At 42.0% G+C, this 18,693-nt stretch overlaps 1 protein-coding gene across 6 annotated transcripts in view; it reads left to right on the forward strand.

Moving 5' to 3' along the window:
* Positions 1-18,693, forward strand: part of depdc5 (DEP domain containing 5, GATOR1 subcomplex subunit) — a 267,024-nt gene that overhangs the window by 7,398 nt on the left and 240,933 nt on the right. For all 6 annotated transcript variants that reach the window (XR_012100187.1, XM_073055636.1, XM_073055639.1 and 3 more), the window contains exons 4-5: positions 1,463-1,548; positions 13,301-13,384. Coding sequence is in view for 5 of the 6 variants with exons in the window: in XM_073055636.1 (XP_072911737.1) it covers positions 1,463-1,548; positions 13,301-13,384 (170 nt within the window). In the remaining variant the exon portion in view is untranslated. The remainder of the gene's footprint in view (positions 1-1,462; positions 1,549-13,300; positions 13,385-18,693) is intronic.

Below are 18,693 nucleotides of genomic sequence, written 5' to 3' on the forward strand. Positions count from 1 at the left end.
CCATTTTAGCAAGTAGCATACACCTTTATTCCTTCTGCTAAAGTGCATGACCTTACACTTCCCTGTGTTGATTTCTATCGGTCACTTTTCCGATTCTGGCGCTCCTATAACATGAGTATTACACACCAGGTACTGGCACATAGCTGAAGACTTGTTAGTATTGATTTATAAGTGCCACATGTACATCCAGTGAAAAAGTTACTGTTCAAATTGATCAAATTGTTACACAGCTTCCCTTAAATATTTCACCTTTCACCCTTAATCTATGACCAATTGTTCTTGTCTCAGTCAACCTCAGTAGAAAAAAGCCTGCTTGCATTTTCTCTATCTATACCCTCATAATTTAGTATTTCTATGTTAAATCTCCCCTCATCCTCCTGTGCTCTAGGAAATAAAGTCCTAACCTATTCCTGCTGTTGTGATGCCACTTTATAAATCTTGCACTTTGTCTGTCCTTCAAAAATAACATTTCATATCCTAGCCAGCCTGTAGTTAGCTCTCCAGTTGTTGTCTCCTGCTCTGGAGTATTGAAAATATTTCCTAAAATCCTACCTTTCCAGAAAACCCTCTTGTCACTCTGATCTTTGCTCTCCTAACATTGGTTAGGGATTGACTTGTTCTTCAACCTTTGACCTTAGACCCGTGCCTAAATGCAGAAGGTCAGCTGTTGTAGATTAGTTTGGGATAATGTCACTGAATGAAAGATCTGTGTTCAAACTCATGTTGTTGTAGTCATTTCTGAACAATGTGGAGGAACTCAGCAGACCAGGCAGCATCTTTGGAAAAAAGCATAATCGACATTTTGGGCCAAAACACTTCGGTAGGACTGGAGAAGAAAGCTGAGGAGTAGATTTGAAAGGTGGGAGGAGGGGAGAGAGAAACACCAGGCGATAGGTGAAACTTGGAGGGGGAGGGATGAAGCAAAGAGCTGGGAAGTTGATTGGTGAAAGAAAGAGAAGGCCATGGAAGAAAAGAAAAAAAAGGGAGGAGAGCAGGAGGAGCACCAGAAGGAGGTGATGGGCAGGCAAGGAGTTAAGGTGAGGGAGGGAAAAGGAGATGGGAGATGGTTGGGGGAGGGTGGGTTTGGAGGCATTACCAGAAGTTTGAGAAATCGATCCTCATGCCATCAGGTTGGAGGCTACCCAAACGGAATACAAGGTGTTGTTCCTCCAACCTAAGTGTGGCCTAATCATGACAGAGGAGGAGGAGGCCATGGATGGGCATATTGGAATGGGAATGTGAACTGGAATTAAAATGGGTGGCCTGGCCTTGGCCACCTATTTTAATTTCACTTCCCATTTTAATTCCATTCTGATATGTCCATCCTCCAGCATTTTGTTCCAGCATCTGTAGAACTTCTCTTGTTTGTGATTAGAATTCTGCCAGATAAAATTGAATTGACATTAAATGTAAAATTAAATTTATATTAATTATCCTTTTTGCCTTTGTTTTTTTCCTTCAGAAACTATCAGTGTGGACCAGACTGTTGCCCAGGTATTTAAACTCCGAGCTTACCAGGATGTCTATGTGAACATTGTGGATCCCAAGGTAAGGCTCATATTGGATTTTTGTTTTCAATTTTTTTGTATTTTCTTACAACGTAGAAGGGTGCTTTTCAAACATTCAAGTCTATCCCTGCTCTTGAAATATTGCTAGTAGCCCCATTCTCTGTTTAATTCAGCATTTCAATTCAGATTTATTTATAATGTGTAGATCGAAGCATACAGTGAAATGTGTTGTTTGTGCCAACAACCAACAGAACCTAAGGTTGTGCTGGGGCAGCCTGCAAGTGCCGCTACATATTCCAACGCCAACGTAGCACAGCCACAATGCTTGTTAGAATGACACAGAATACAACAACAACAAAACAAGCCCCTTTACTTCCTCCCACCCACCTACACACTCACACACATCAACCCCATGGCAGGTTGTCTTTCACTTCCCATGGTCTCAAGGATCCGCAGATTTTGGGCTTTGACTTTCCAAGTGGATTCACGGACTTGGGCTTTTGCAGAGTTCTGTACTTCTGATTGACCATTGAGCTTTGATCTTTGGTATTGACTCCAGGAATTGCCAGTGATGAAAAATGAGGATTCTGTACACTAGTCCTCAAACTCCGGATGTGCAGCTAACAGGTCTCTGAACGTGAAGCCTCAAACCCTGGACTTGCTGGTAACAGGACTCTGAACATGAGGCCTCAAACTCCAGACTCTCTGCTAACAGGACTCTGAACATGAGACCTCAAACTCTGGACTGGCTGTTGACGGGACTCTGAACACCAGGCCTCAAACTCTGGACTTGCTGCTAACAGGACTCCAAACACTAGGCCTCAAACTCCAGTCTTGACAATTCGTGTACCTAAAGGCTCACCAGCCTTCATGCCTCCTGGCTGTAGGAACTGTGATTCTGGAAACCATCGATGATTTGCTGACTGGGAGGGGGCTGGGAAGGTGTACCGCTCCTTGTCCTAGCTGATCTGTTGGCTGACAGTAGAGCATAGATGTCCCATGTCTGTGTCACTGTCCTTTGAACGTGCAGCGGAGGACTAGACACTGGCCTATCTACTATTCCCTCCCCACATTCCTGTCAGTAAATCCTAGCCTGACCCCTAACTTTCCTCTCTGTCCCCAAAGCCATTGCTGTGATTAAAAAAAAAACCTATGTTTGAGCCACAACCTCAATGGAGGCCATAGCACGGCACCATCTTATTTCTTGTGAACCATTCTCTTTTCAGTCCCCAGTTTCTACAACTCAGCACACAGTGGTTAATTAACTTACCAACCTGCTCTTATTTAGAATGTGGGAGGAAACCAGAGCACACAGGAGAAATCCACGCAGTCTAGTGCAAACTCCTTGTGGACAGCGGCAGAAATTGAACACGGCTGCCTCCAGCACGTCCTTGGGCGTGTTAGTCCTTATAAGTGACACATTTCTCAGTATAGAACATAGAAATCTGCAGCACATTACAGGCCCTACTCTAGAAACTACCTAGAATTTCCCTAGCGCATAGCCCTCTATTTTTCTAAGCTCCGTGTATCTATCCAGGAGACTTTTAAAAGACTCTATTGTATCCGCCTCCACCACCATCGCCGGCAGCCCATTCTGCTGTCTGTGAGAAAAACTTACCCCTGACTTCTCCTCAGTACGTATTATTTCCAAGCACCTTAAAACTATGCCCTTCATATTAGCCATTTCAGCCCTGGGAAAAAGCCTCTGACTGTCCACACGATCAGTGCCCCTCATCATCTTATACACCTCTTTCAGGTCACCTGTCATCCTCCGTCGCTCTAAGGAAAAAAGGCCGAGTTCACACAACCTATTCTCACAAGGCATGCTCCCCAATCCAGGCAATATCCTTCCTATAGTAGGTGACCAGGAGTGAGCACAGGAATCCAAGTGGGGTCTAACTAAGGTCGTATATAGCTGTAACATTACCTCACAGCTCTTGAACTCAGTCCCATGGTTGATGAATGCCAACACACAATATGCCTTCTTAGCAACACTGTGCAGCAGCTTTGAGTTTCCTATGGACACGGACCCCAAGATCTCTCTGATCTTCCCCACTGCCAAGAGACTTTTATACTATGTCTTCATATTTGATCTAGTAAAATGAACCACTTCACATTTATCTGGGCTGAACTCCATCTGCCACTTCTCAGCCCAGTTCTACATGTTAAATGTCGAAAGTACTTTATATTGTGGATGGCCAAGTTCACTCAACCGATTCTCATAATGCATGCTCCCCAATCCAGGCAACATCCTTGTAAATCTCCTCTGCACCCTTTCTATGGTTTCCACGTCCTTCCTGTAGTGAAGTGACCAGAATTGAGCACAGTACTCCAAGTGGGGTAGTTGTATTGGTAGTGATTGAAATAAGTATTGTAATCTAGGGAATATATTCATTTTTATGGTATTTACTCTACCTACTAATGTTATTGGTAATATCATCCATTTATCAAGATCTTCTTGAAATTTTTTCAATAATGGTAAATAATTTAATTTATATAAGTTCTTTATATAATTATCAACTCTTATACCTAAATATTTTATACCGTTTATCGGCCATCTAAATTGAGTTATTAATCAACATTGACTATAATCTCCTTTAGTAAGAGGTAATATTTCACTTTTATCCCAATTTATTTTGTAGCCTGATATTTTCCCATATTCTTCTAATCTAGAGGATAATTTACTCTAGTGCAATGGGTTTGTTAAATAAAGCAGAATATCATCAGCAAATAAGTTAATCTTGTATTCCTCCTGGTTAACTCTGAAACCCTTAATATCTGGGTCCATTCTAATTAACTCAGCTAATGGTTCTATCGCCAACACAAATAAAGCAGGTGATAATGGACAACCTTGCCTAGTTGACCTTGTTAACTGAAATGGTGTTGAAATTTGACCATTTGTCACTACTTTAGCTTTGGGATTAGTACTTAAGGTTTTAATCCATTTTATAAAGGATACTCCTAATCCATATTTTTCCAATACCTTAAATAAAAAATCCCATTCCAATCTATCAAATGCTTTTACATTTAAAGCAACTGCCACACTCATTTCTTCCCTCTTTTGAGCCAAATGAATTATGCTAAATAACCGAGTTACATTATCTGCCGATTGTCTATTTTTAATAAATCCTGTTTGATCCATATGTATTAATTTTAGTAAGTATTTAGATAATCTGTTAGATAAGATTTTTGCTATTATTTTATAGTCAGTGTTTAACAAAGAAATAGGTCTATATGATGTTGGCTTTAAAAGATCTCTTTTTTTTGGCAATACTATTAAAATAGCTGTCGAAAAAGATTCTGGAAGTTTATGCGTTCTTTCCGCTTGGTGTATTAACTCCATAAAAGGAGAAATTAATAAATCTTTAAACTTTTTATAAAATTCGGGCAGAAAACCATCTTCTCCTGGGGATTTATTACTTTGAAATGATCCTAGAGCTTCTTCGACCTCTTTTAATGTAAAAGGCATATCTAATCCCTTCTGTTCTTCCGAATTCAATTTTGGAAGAGTTATTTGTGATAAAAACCTTTCTATCTTGACATTATCATTTTGTGATTCTGATTTATACAGTTCGGAATAAAAAGTCTTAAAAGTTTCATTAATTTCTAAAGGTTTATAAGTAATTATATTTACTCTTGTTCGAATTGCATTTATCGTTTTAGAAGTCTGGTCTGTTTTTAACTGCCAAGCAAGAACCTTATGTGATCTTTCACCTAGTTCATAATATCTCTGTTTAGTTCTCATAATTGCTTTTTCTGTTCGATATGTCTGAAGTGTATTATATTGTAACTTCTTGTTAACAAGTTGTCTTCGTTTTTCTTCTGTCATATATCTTTGAGATTCTTTTTCTAATTTTGTAATCTCTTTTTCCAATTGATCTATTTCTGTCATATATTCCTTCTTAATTTTAGAAGTATAACTTATTATCTGACCTCTCAAATATGCCTTCATCGCTTCCCACAATATAAATTTATCATCAACTGAATGTGAATTTGTATCTAAAAAAAACTGAATCTGCTTTTTCATAAAATCACAAAAATCTTGACGTTTTAGTAATATTGAATTAAATCTCCATCTATAAATTGATTCCTCTTTATCTATCATTATCATTGTCATTATCAAAGGAGAATGATCTGACAATATTCTTGCTTTATATTCCATATTTTTCACTCTGTCTTGAATATTCAAATTTAAATCTTTCATCAATGATAAAGTTAATTTTACTACTTTTGATTTTGTGACAACCTTTGTTGATCTATCTAAAACTGGATCTAGACAAAAGTTAAAGACCAGAAGTTTTTTCAAGAGTTAAATAAATATGTGAGGAAGTTCCTTTGGAAAGGTAAGATGTCAAGAATATCGTTGGAAAAATTGACATGGAAATTTGATCTAGGAGGGTTACAACTTCCAAATTTTAAGAATTATTATAAAACAAATCAACTTAGATTTATTGCATCTTTTTTTGATAAAGATAAACCGGCATGGATTAGAATAGAACTAGATAAAATAGGAGAAAATACACCAGAAGATTTTATATATAAACAGGAATCTAAATGGATACGGGAAAAGAAAGAATCTCCTATATTAAAACATTTGATTGATTTATGGAATAAGATAAATGTTGATAATGAGATAAGAAATCTTTATTAGCAAAGAGATCTTTAATTCAAAATAGACTTATTCCTTTTACAATGGATAATCAACTTTTATATAATTTGTTTCAAAAAGGGATTAGATATATAGGAGATTGTTTTGAAGGAGGTATATTATTGTCATTTGATCAATTAAAGAATAAATATAAAATATCAAATAACACTCTTTTTTGTTACTTCCAATTAAGGGCTTATTTAAGAGAAAAATTGGGTCAAACAATGTTATTGCCAAAATCTAATGAAATAGAAACTTTAATTCAAAAAGGAAAAACTAAAAAATTTATTTCTTGTATGTATAGTTTGATTCAAAAACAGGCAATTAAACAAGGAATCCATAAGTCAAGACAAAAATGGGAAATTGACTTGAATATTAAAATTGAAGAAACAAATTGGTCAAGACTATGTCTTGATAGTATGACAAATACAATAAATGTCCGGTTAAGATTAGTGCAATATAATTTTTTACATCAATTATATATTACACCACAAAAAATAAATAAATTAAACCCAAATTTATCAGATCAGTGTTTCCGATGTAACCAAGAAATTGGTACTTTTTTACATTCTACTTGGTCTTGTTCTAAAATTCAACCTTTTTGGACAAATTTAAGAGTTTTACTGGAACAAATTATTGGAACACAAGTTCAACATAACCCAATATTATTTTTATTAGGCGATATTGAAGGGATAAAACCGAAACCCAAATTGAGTAAATATCAGAAAGAATTCATAAAAATTGCACTGGCAGTAGCCAGAAAGGCTATTGCAGTTACTTGGAAATTGGATTCATACTTAAGTATAGATCGTTGGAAGAATGAAATTTCCAGCTGTATTCCACTTGAAAAAATTACTTATAATTTAAGAGATAAATATGAAACATTTTTGAAAATTTGGCGCCCTTATTTACAAAAGACAGGATTAAATATATAGGTGCTCCGAAGATAAAATAATTGGTTATTTGGGGAAAGAAATAAATATATATACTAAAGTTATTATGAACTCCGTGGAGCATGTGGGGATCTTCCGATATCCAGGCATTCTTTCTTTCTTTCTTTCTTTCTTTCTTTCTTTCTTTCTTTCTTTCTTTCTTTCTTTCTTTCTTTCTTTCTTTCTTTCTTTCTTTCTTCTTTTCTTCTATAAGGATGTTAGGGGGAAGGGGGAAGGGTAGATAATTTTTTTAAAAGTACTCCAAGTGGGGTCTGACTAGGGTACTATATAGCTGCAACATTACCTCTTAGCTCTTAAACTCAATCCCATGATTGATGAAGGCCAATGCACCATATGCCTTCTTATCCACAGAGTTAACCTGTGTAGCAGCTTGGGCTCTGACACCAAGATCCCTCTGATCCTCCACACTGTCAGGAGTCTTACCATTAATACTATATGCTGACATTATGAAATTGAATCATCAGTGAATATTTTGATTTTTGAAGATAATTGGGTTTTACCCGGGCTTCTTGACACCAAATACAGCTTTGATGTAATGGGTAGTTACTCTCACCTCATGCCAGAGACCTCTTTGTTCCATGTTGGAATCAAGGCTGTGATGAGGGCTCGAGTGTAGTTGTCCTAGCAAACCTAAACTAGGATCAGTGAGTAGGTTAATGACACTTCATGGCATGACTGATGATGGCTTTCATAACTGCTGAGCATTGACCATAGACTGACATAGATTGACCAGCTTAGATCTGTCCTGCTTCTAGTTAATAGACAAACACAGATAATTTTCCTTCTTTGTAGGTGGATGCCTGTGTTGTAACTTACTGAATGGCTTGATCAGAGGTTCAGCACGTACTCAAACACAGTTGTGACAGTGTCTAGACCCTTTGCATGCCCTAAACTGTCGGTCAATTCTCAAAATCTTATGAATCAAATTGACAGAATATTGGCTTCTGTGATGGGAGTGATCTTGGGAGGAATCTGAGGTGGATTATCCACTCTGGTTTTGGCTAAAAATGGATGATCATAAGATATAGGAGCTGAAGTAGGCCATTCGGCCCATCAAGTCTGGCCTGCCATTCAATCATGGGCTGATCCAATTCTTCCAGTCATTCCCACTCCCCTGCCTTCTCTCTGTGTCCTTTGATGCCCTGGCTAATCAAGAATCTATCTATCTTTGCCTTAAATGACTTGGCCTCCATTGCCTCCTATGGCAACAAATTCCACAGATTTATCACCCTCTGACTGAAGTAATTTCTCTGCATCTCAGTTCTAAATAGACATCCTTCAATCCTGAAGTCGTGCCCTCTTGTCCTAGATTCCCCTACCATGGGAAATAACTTTGCCATGTCTAATCTGTTCAGGCCTTTTAACATTCGGAATGTTTCTATGAGATCCCCTCTCATTCTCCTGAACTCCAGGGAATACAGCCCAAGAGCTGCCAGACGTTCCTCATATGGTAACCCTTTCATTCCTGGAATCATTCTCATGAATCTTCTCTCAACCCTCTCCAATGTCAGTATATCCTTTCTAAAATAAGGAGCCCAAAAATGCACGCAGAACTCCAAGTATGGTCTCATGAGTGCCTTATAGAGCCTCAACATCACATCCCTGCTCTTATATTCTATACCTCTAGAAATGAATGGCAACATTGCATTCGCCTTCTGCACCACTGACTCAACCTGGAGGTTAACCTTTAGGGTATCCTGCACAAGGGCTCGCATGTTGCTTTGCACCTCTGCATTTTGAATTCTCCCCATCTGAATAATAGTCTGCCCCTTTTTCTCTTCCACCAAAGTGAATGACCATACACTTTCCAACATTGTATTTCATTTACCACTTCTTTGCCCATTCCCCTAAACTATCTAAGTCTCTCTAGAGGCTCTGTTTCCTCACTACTACCCGCTTCTCTACCTATCTTTATGTCATTGGCAAATACAGCCACAAATCCAATAATACCATAGTCCAAGTCATTGACGTACATCGTAAAAAGCAGCACTCCCAACACCGACCCCTGTAGAACTCCACTGGTAACTGTCAGCCAGCCAGAATAGGATCCCTTTATTCCCACACTCTGTTTTCTGCCAATCAGCCAATGCTCAACCCATGCTAGTAACCTCCCTGTAATTCCATGGGCTCTTATCTTGCTAAGCAGCCTCATGTGCAGCACCTTGTCAAAGGCCTTCTGAAAATCTAAGTGCACCGTATCTACTGCATCTCCTTTGTCTACCCTCCATGAAATTTCCTCAAAAATTGCAGTAGGTTTGTCAGGCAGGATTTTTCTTTCAGGAAACATAAGAACATAAGAAATAGGAGCAGGAGTAGGCCATCTGGCCCATCAAGCCTGCCCCACTGTTCTATAAGATCATGGCTGATCTGTCCGTAAACTCAGCTCCATCTACCTGCCTTTTCCCCATAACCCTTAATTCCCTTACTATGTAAAAACCTATCTAACTGTATCTTAAATATATTTAGTGAAGAAGCCTCAATTGCTTCCCTGGGCAGAGAATTCCACAGATTCACCACTCTCTGGGAAAAAAACATTTTCTCCTCATCTCCATCCTAAATCTTCTCTGAATCTTGAGGCAATGTCCACTAATTCTAGTCTCGCCTACCAATGGAAACAACTTTCCTACTTCTATCTTATCTATCCCTTTCAAAGTTTCTTAAGTTTCTATAAGATCCCTTCTCATTCTTCTGAATTCCAGAGAGTATAGTCCCAGGGCGACTCAATCTCTCCTCATAGGTTAACCCCTTCATCTTTATAATCAACCTGGTGAACCTCCTCTGCACTGCCTCCAAAGCCAGTATATTCTTCCTCAAGTATGGAGACCAGAACTGCTCACAGCACTCCAGGTGCGGCCTCACCAGTACCCTGTATAGTTGCAGCATGACCTCCCTGCGCTTGAATTCAATCCCTCTAGCAATGAAGGCCACCATTCCGTTTACCTTCTTAATAACCTGTTGCACCTGCAAGCCAACTTTTTGCGATTCATGCACAAGCACTCTCAAATCCCTCTGCACAACGGCATTCTGCAATCTTTCACCATTTAAATAATAATTCATTCTTCTATTTTTCCTTCCAAAGTAGATGATCTTACATTTACCAACGTTGTATTCCATCTGCCAGACCTGGGCCTACTCACTTAACCTATCTATATCCCTCTGTAGACTCTCCACATCCTCTATACAATTTGCTTTTCCACTCAGTTTGGTGTCATCAGCAAATTTTGCTACGCTACACTCAGTCCCCTCTTCCAAATCATCGATGTAAATGGTAAACAGCTGCGGGCACAGCACTGACCCCTGCAGCACCCCACTCACCACTGACTGGACAAACACACATTTATAGCAATTCTCTGCCTTCTACTGGTTAACCAATCCACTTCCTCTAATTCCATGCATCCGTATCTTATTTATAAGTCTCTTGTGCGGCACCTTATCGAGCGCCTTCTGGAAATCCAAGTATACGACATCCACCGGTTCCCCTCTATCCACTGCATTCATTATGTCCTCAAAGAACTCCAGTAAGTTTGTCAAACAGGACCTGCCCTTTCTGAATCCATGCTGAGTCTGTCCAATGGAACCACTCCTTTCTAAATGTTTTGCTATTTTCTCCTTAATGACAGCTTCAAGCATTTTCCCAACTACAGCTGTTAAGATAACTGGCCTATAGTTGCCCGTATTTTGCCTACATCCTTTTTTAAAAAGTGGCGTGACATTTACTGTCCTCCAATCCACCGGGACCTGCCCAGAGTGTAGAGTTTGGTGGCTTTGGCCTATCTTGTCATGTGCCTTTAGTTATTCCGTAATCTCATCTCTAACAATTGATTCCAACAACTTCCCAAGCACTGATGTCACACTAAAAGGTCTATAGTTTCCTTTCTGCTTCATCCCACCCTTCTTAAATAGTGGAGTAACATCTGCAAATTTCCAGTCATTTGGTACAATGCCGGACTCTATCGATTCTTGAAAGATCAGTTTTACACAATCTCTCCAGCTACTTCCTTCAGAAATCGAGGGTGCATTCCATCAGGTCCAGGAGATTTATTAGACCATTAAGCTTCCTGAGCACCTTCTCAGTCGTAAATTTTACTCCACTTGCTTCACTTCCTTGACACTCTTGGATGTCTAGTATACTGCAGATGTCTTCCACTGTGAAGACTGATGCAAAATACTCATTCAGTTCCTCTGTCATCTCTCATTACAATATTTCCAGTGTCATTTTCTATTAGTCCCATATCTACCCCTGATTCTCTTTTACCCTTTATGTACTTTAAAAAGCTTTTAGTATCTAAGATTTGGGGGAAAAAAAGCAAACACCAGAGGGCATATGTACAAAATTAAGGGAGGGAAGTTTAGGGGAGACATCAGGGGTAAGTTTTTTACACAGAGGGTTGTGAGTGCCTGGAATGACTTGCCAGGGATGGTGGTGGAGGCTAAAACATTAGGGGTATTTAAGAGCCTCTTGGACAGGCACATGGATTAAAGAAAAATGGAGGGTTAGGGGTAGTGTGGGTTTAGTACTTTTTTATAAGGATTATATGGGTCGGCACAACATGGAAGGCTGAAAGGCCTGTACTGTGCCGTAGTGTTCTATGTTCTATCTTCTTTGATATTCGTCTTTCATAATTTGTTTTTTCATTCCTAATGACCTTCTTAGTTTCCTTCTGCAAGTTTTTAAAAGCTTCCCTATCTTCTGTCTTCCCACTAGCTTTGGCTTCCTTCTATGCCCTCTCTTTTGCTTTTACTTTGGCTCTGAGTTCACTTGTCAGCCACAGTAGTGTCCTTCTTCCATTCGAAAATTTCTTGTTATTTGTAATATATCTGTCTTGCACTTTCCTCATTTTTCAGAGAAACTCCAGCCATTGCTGCTCTGCTTTTATTCCTGCTAGTGTCCCTTTCCAGTGAACTTTGGCCAGTTTTCCTTCTAATGCCATTGTAATTTCCTTTATTCCACTGGAATACCGACACATTGAATTTTAGTTTCTCTTTCTCAAATTTCAAAGTGAACTCAATCATATTGTGATCACTGTTCCTTAAGGGTTCCTTAAACTTATGCCTTCTTATCACCTCCGGAGCATTGCACAACAGCAAATCTAGCACAGCTGATCCCCTAGTGGGCTCAACAACACGCTGTTCTAAAAAGTCACCCCTTAGACATTCTACAAATTCTCTCTCTTGAGGTCCAGTACTGGCCTGGTTTTCCCAATCCACTTTCATGATAAAATCCCCAGTGATTACCATGATTTTGCCCTTCTGACATGCTTTTCTATCTCCTACTGTAATTTGTAATCCACATCCCGGCTGCTGTTAGGAGGCTTGTGTACAACTGTCATTAGGGTCTTTTTACCCTTGCCATTTCTTAACTCAACCCATAGAGACTCCACACGTTCCGATCCTATGTCATCTCTTTCCAATGATTTAATATTATTTCTTATACACAGGGCCACACCACTCCCTCTGCCTGCTAACCTATCTTTCCGATACACCGTACATTCTTGGACGTTCAGCTCCCAATGGCAGCTATCCTTTAACCAAGTTTCAGAGATAGCCACAACGTCATACTTGCCAATCTGTTGCTGAATTTCAAGATCGTCCATTTTATTACTTGTGCTGTGTGCATTCAAATATAACACTTTCAGTCCAGTATTTGTTGCTTTCTGTTCTAACTGCACCACACCTCTATTGCCCTGTAACTCATCCCACTGGCTGTGATTATGCCTCATCTCCTGCCTGTCCTTTCTATCATCTCTGCTGCATGCTATCTTTAATTTATTTCTGTTTCCCCCTTCCTCAGCTCTATCACTCCAGTTCCCATCCCCCTGCCATATTAGTTTGATCCGTCCCTAACAGCTCTATTAAACCTGCCTGCTAGGATATTGGACCCCTTTGAGTTCAGGTGTAACCCTTCCTTTTGTAATTGCTTTAACACCCAGATATTTGGCTCTCTGTTGTGCAGTTTCTGATGTTACTGCAGCCAGCATCTCTCAGTAGCTGTTTCATTATCCAATCCATTCCCAGCCAGATGTGGTGGAACAGCAGAACTTTGATCTCTTCTATAGGTTGTCGGGTTGGTTATTCCTGTCTGTTGCACAGTGTTCCCGTGCTGACTTTGCTGAACTTTTACAAAGTGTTTCTGCTTGGATTCTCCCTTTCTGTTAATATTTTCCTGTGTTTTCTGTCTGAACATTTAACAGGACATCACCCTTGATTTGGTGGAGCTGACCTTCAAGGACCAGTACATTGGGCGCAGCGACATGTGGCGGCTGAAGAAAAACCTGGTGAGTTGTGGGAAATTTGAAATTGAATGGTGTGTAATGAACACCCTCTCTGAACAATTGAAGCTTTATTAAGGCCACTCAGCCCCTGGAATTTTAGCTGTCATTCAGTTCATTCCTGCTGTTGTGCATTGGTCGCATAGCCTTTGGTATCTGCACCTAATAGCTCTGGGATGTCCAGCTGATTTCCCGCGGCCTCATCGTATCTTTGGGTGAGTGATTCCAGGTTCCCAGGGTTTGGCTGTGTGCAGGCTGGCTGCAGGACTTGGTGTGATTGTACCATCCCCTTGTTTTGCTGATCTCTCTGCTTCATGGAGCTCCGCTTCCAAGTTGGATGGTTCTGAGGGTGGAGCTCTCTGTAGATTTATTGGAGGTGGTAGTGACGGAAGACTCTTTGCTGGATGACCTGTGTTAGAAAATGAAGGGTGAATTGGAAGGAGACCTCCCATGGCAACTTCTTCAAACAGTTATTGTCCTGTTTTAGTAATTGTTACCTGTAAGAAACCAGTGAGGTACAGTCATTATTCACTCTGAACTCTGTGCACTGGAGATTTCAGTTCATTGGATTGTGCTATTGATTTGAGAACAAAACAGTGAGAGACTTCCAGCTGGGATTGTATGTTAGATTCAAGGTCAAGTTTCATTTATTTTTCATGTGTACATTGAAATACCCAGTGAAATCTGTTGTTTGTGTTAACAAGTAACACACCTGAGGGTGTCCTGGGGGCAGTCCACACGCGTTGCCAAACATGGCGCCAACATACCCATGATGCACAGTAGAACAACACAGAACACGAAGCAAAAAAAGAATAACAGCAAAACAAGCCTCATTGCTCCCTCCCACCCATACACATACAGTCCTCTAATTCCAAAATGGCCAACGTGATGTTCCTTGAGTGAATTCCTGGGGCTCTGGGTGTGGGGCCAATACTGCAAAGTGTTTAGTGTTGAAGTTCAAACACGAGGAAATCTGCAGATGCTGGAAATTCAAACAACAACACACACAAAATGCTGGTGGAACACAGCAGGCCAGGCAGCATCTATAGGAGAAGCACTGTCGACGTTTCGGGCCGAGACCCTTTGTCAGGACTAACCGAAAGGAAAGATAGTAAGAGATTTGAAAGTAGTGGGGGGAGGGGGAAATGCGACCGGAGGGGGTGGGATGAGCTGGAAAGGTGATTGGCGAAAGTGATACAGAGCTGGAGAAGGGAAAGGAGGGGACAGGAGGCCTCGGGAGAAAGAAAGGAGGGGGGGAAGCACCAGAGGGAGATGGAGAACAGGCAAACAACTAAATATGTCAGGGATGGGGTAAGAAGGGGAGGAGGGGCATTAACGGAAGTTAGAGAAGTCAATGTTCATGCCATCAGGTTGGAGGCTACCCAGCCGGTATATAAAGTGTTGTTCCTCCAGCCTGAGTTTGGATTCATTTTGACAGCAGAGGAGGCCATGGATAGACATATCAGAATGGGAATGGGACGTGGAATTAAAATGTGTGGCCACTGGGAGATCCTGCTTTTTCTGGCGGACCGAGCATAGATGTTCAGCAAAGTGGTCTCCCAGTCTGCATCGGGTCTCACCAATATATAAAAGGCCACACCACTGTCTGTGGCCCTGAATGGTGGTGAGGGAGGAAGTGTAAGGGCAGGTGCAGCACTTGTTCCGTTTACAAGGATAAGTGCCAGGAGGGAGATCAGTGGGAAGGGATGGGGGGGACGAGTGGACAAGGGAGTCGTGTAGGGAGCGATCCCTGCGAAAAGCAGAAAGGGAGGGAGGGAAAGATGTGCTTGGTAGTGGGATCCCGTTGGAGGTGGCGGAAGTTACGGAGAGTTATACGTTGGACCTGGAGGCTGGTGGGGTGGTAGGTGAGGACAAGGGGAACACTATCCCGAGTGGGGTGCTGGATGGATGGGGTGAGGGCAGATGTGCGGGAAATGGAAGAGATGCGTTTGAGAGCAGAGTTGATGGTGGATAAAGGGAAGCCCCTTTGTTTAAAAAAGGAAGACATCTCCTTCGTCCTGGAATGAAAAGCCTCATCCTGAGAGCAGGTGCGGCAGAGACAGAGGAATTGTAAGAAGGGGATAGCATTTTTGCAAGAGACAGGGTGGGAAGAGGAATAGTCCAGGTAGCTGTGAGAGTCTGTAGGCTTATAGTAGATATCAGTAGGTAGGCTGTCTCCAGAGATGGAGACAGAAAGATCAAGAAAGGGGACAGAGGTGTTGGAAATGGACCAGGTAAAAGGCAGCTTGCTCCTGCCCCACTGAACTCATCTCTGCATACCTTGACACTGTCTTATCCTCCCTTGTTCAATCTCTTCCCACCTATGTTCTTGACACTTCTCATGCTTTGAATTTTTTCAATGATTTTAAGTTCCCTGGCCCCCACCGTCTTATTTTCACCATGGACGTCCAGTCCCTATATACCTCCATCCCCCACCGAGATGGTCTCGAAGCTCTTTGCTTTTTTTTGGATTCCAGACCTAACCAATTCCCCTCTACCACCACTCTCCTCCGTTAAGCGGAATTTGTTCTTACTCTCAATAAATTCTCCTTTGGCTCCTTCCACTTCCTCCAAACCAAGGGTGTAGCCATGGGCACCCGTATGGGTCCCAGTTATGCCTGCCTTTTTGTTGGCTTTGTGGAACAGTCCATGTTCCAAGTCTATACGGGTATCCATCCCCCTCTTTTCCTTCGCTACATCGACAACTGCATTGGCGCTGCCTCCTGCATGCATGCTGAGCTCGTTGACTTCATTAACTTTGCCTCCAACTTTCACCCTGCCCTCAAATTTACTTGGTACATTTCCGACACCTCCCTCCCCTTTCTTGATCTTACTGTCTCCATCTCTGGAGACGGCCTATCTACTGATATCTACTATAAGCTTACAGACTCTCACAGCTACCTGGACTATTCCTCTTCGCACCCTGTCTCTTGCAAAAATGCTATCCCTTCTCACAATTCCTCCGTCTCCGCCGCGTCTGCTCTCAGGATGAGGCTTTTCATTCCAGGACGAAGGAGATGTCTTCCTTTTTTAAACAAAGGGGCTTCCCTTCGTCCACCATCAACTCTGCTCTCAAACGCATCTCTCCCATTTCCCGCACATCTGCCCTCACCCCATCCACCCGGCACCCCACTCAGGATAGTGTTCCCCTTGTCCTCACCTACCACCTCACCAGCCTCCAGGTCCAACGTATAATTCTCCGTAACTTCCGCCACCTCCAACGGGATCCCACTACCAAGCACATCTTTCCCTCCCCCCCTTTCTGCTTTTCACAGGGATCGCTCCCTACGCGACTCCCTTCCCACCGATCTCCCTCCTGGCACTTATCCTTGTAAGTGGAACAAGTGCTACACCTGCCCTTACACTTCCTCCCTCACCACCATTCAGGGCCACAGACAGTCCTTTCAGGTGAGGCGACACTTCACCTGTGAGTCGGCTGGTGTGGTATACTGCGTCCGGTGCTCCCGGTGTGGCCTTTTATATATTGGTGAGACCCGACGCAGACTGGGAGACCGTTTCGCTGAACACCTACACTTGGTCTGCCAGAAAAAGCAGGATCTCCCAGTGGCCACACATTTTAATTCCGCGTCCCATTCCCATTCTGATATGTCTGTCCATGGCCTCCTCTACTGTCAAGATGAATCCAAACTCAGGTTGGAGGAACAACACCTTATATACCGGCTGGGTAGCCTCCAACCTGATGGCATGAAGATTGACTTCTCTAACTTCAGTTAATGCCCCTCCTCCCCTTCTTACCCCATCCCTGACATATTTAGTTGTTTGCCTGTTCTCCATCTCCCTCTGGTGCTTCCCCCCCCCCCCCCCTTTCTTTCTCCCGAGACCTCCTGTCCCATGATCCTTTCCCTACTCCAGCTCTGTATCACTTTCGCCAATCATCTTTCCAGCTCTTAGCTTCATCCCACCGCCTCCGGTCTTCTATCATTTTGCAATTCCCCCTCTCCCTCCTACATTCAAATCTCTTACTATCTTTCCTTTCGGATAGTCCTGACGAAGGGTCTCGGCCCAAAATGTCGACAGTGCTTCTCTTATAGATGCTGCCTGGCCTGCTGTGTTCCACCAGCATTTTGTGAGTGTTGAGGTTCGGTTGTTTGTACTCAATGACGCAGCACTGCGCAAATACAGTGTGGCCACTTAATTAGCTGCCTCCTGTACCTTATAAAGTGGCCACTGAGTGTGTGTTTATGGTCTTCTGCTACTGTAGCCCAGCCACTTCAAGGTTTGACATGTGTGCGTTTAGGGATGCTCTTCTGCACACCTGTCGTAAAACGTGTTATTTGAGTTACTGTTGCCTTCCTGAAGGCTTGACCCAGTCTCGCCATTCTCCTCTGACCTCACTCATTAACAAGGCATTTTTGTTTTTTGTTTCATACACCATTCTCCATAAACTGTAAACAGTGTGGCACCATAGTGCAATGCTATTACAGCTTGGGGTGTCAGAGTTTGGAGTTCAATCCCCAGCATCATCTAAAGAGTCTTTACATCCTCCCCATGGAATGCAAGGGTTTTTCCTCTGTGCTGCAGTTTGCACCCACAGTCCAAAAACATGCCAATCCGTAGATTAATTGATCATTGTAAATTATGTGATTGGGATAGGGTTAAATTGGGGTTTGTGGGGATTTCCTTAGTGGCCTGGTTTGAAGAATCTATTCCATGCTGTATCTCAAAATAGATAAAAAATAAAATCCCAGGAGATCAGTGGTTTCTGAGATACTCAAATTGCTTAGATTGGCACCAACGATCATTCCATGGTCAGAGTTACTTGGATCACATTTCTGCCCCATTCTGATGTTTGGTCTGAACAACAACTTAACCTCTTGCAATATCTACAAAATGCTGGAGGAATTGAGTAGGCTAGGCAGCATCTATGGAAAGAGTAAACAGTTGATCTTTTGGGCCAAGACCCTGCCTCAGAACTGGAAATAAAAAGATGAGAAGATGTCAGAGTAAGACGGTTGGGAGAGGGGAGGAGGAAATGCAAGGTAGTAGGTGATAGGTGAAACCAGGAGAGGGGGAGGGGTGGAGTAAAGAGCTGGGAAGTTGATTGGTGAAAGAGATAAAGGGCTGAAGAAGGGATTATCTGATAGGAGTGGGTAGAAAGCTATGGAAGAAAGGGAAGCGGGAGGAACTCCAGAGGGAGGTGATGGGCAGGTATCCCCTCACCATTCCTTTTTCCCTCATCTCCTTACCTGCCTATCACCTCCCTCTGGTGCTCCTCCCCCTTCCCTTTCTTCCATGGCCTTCTGTCCTCTCCAGTTAGATTGCCCCTTCTCCAGCCCTTTATCTCTTTCACCAAT

The sequence above is a fragment of the Hemitrygon akajei genome, chromosome 9 (assembly GCF_048418815.1).
Source record: "Hemitrygon akajei chromosome 9, sHemAka1.3, whole genome shotgun sequence".
NCBI classification, from domain to species: Eukaryota; Metazoa; Chordata; class Chondrichthyes; order Myliobatiformes; family Dasyatidae; genus Hemitrygon; species Hemitrygon akajei.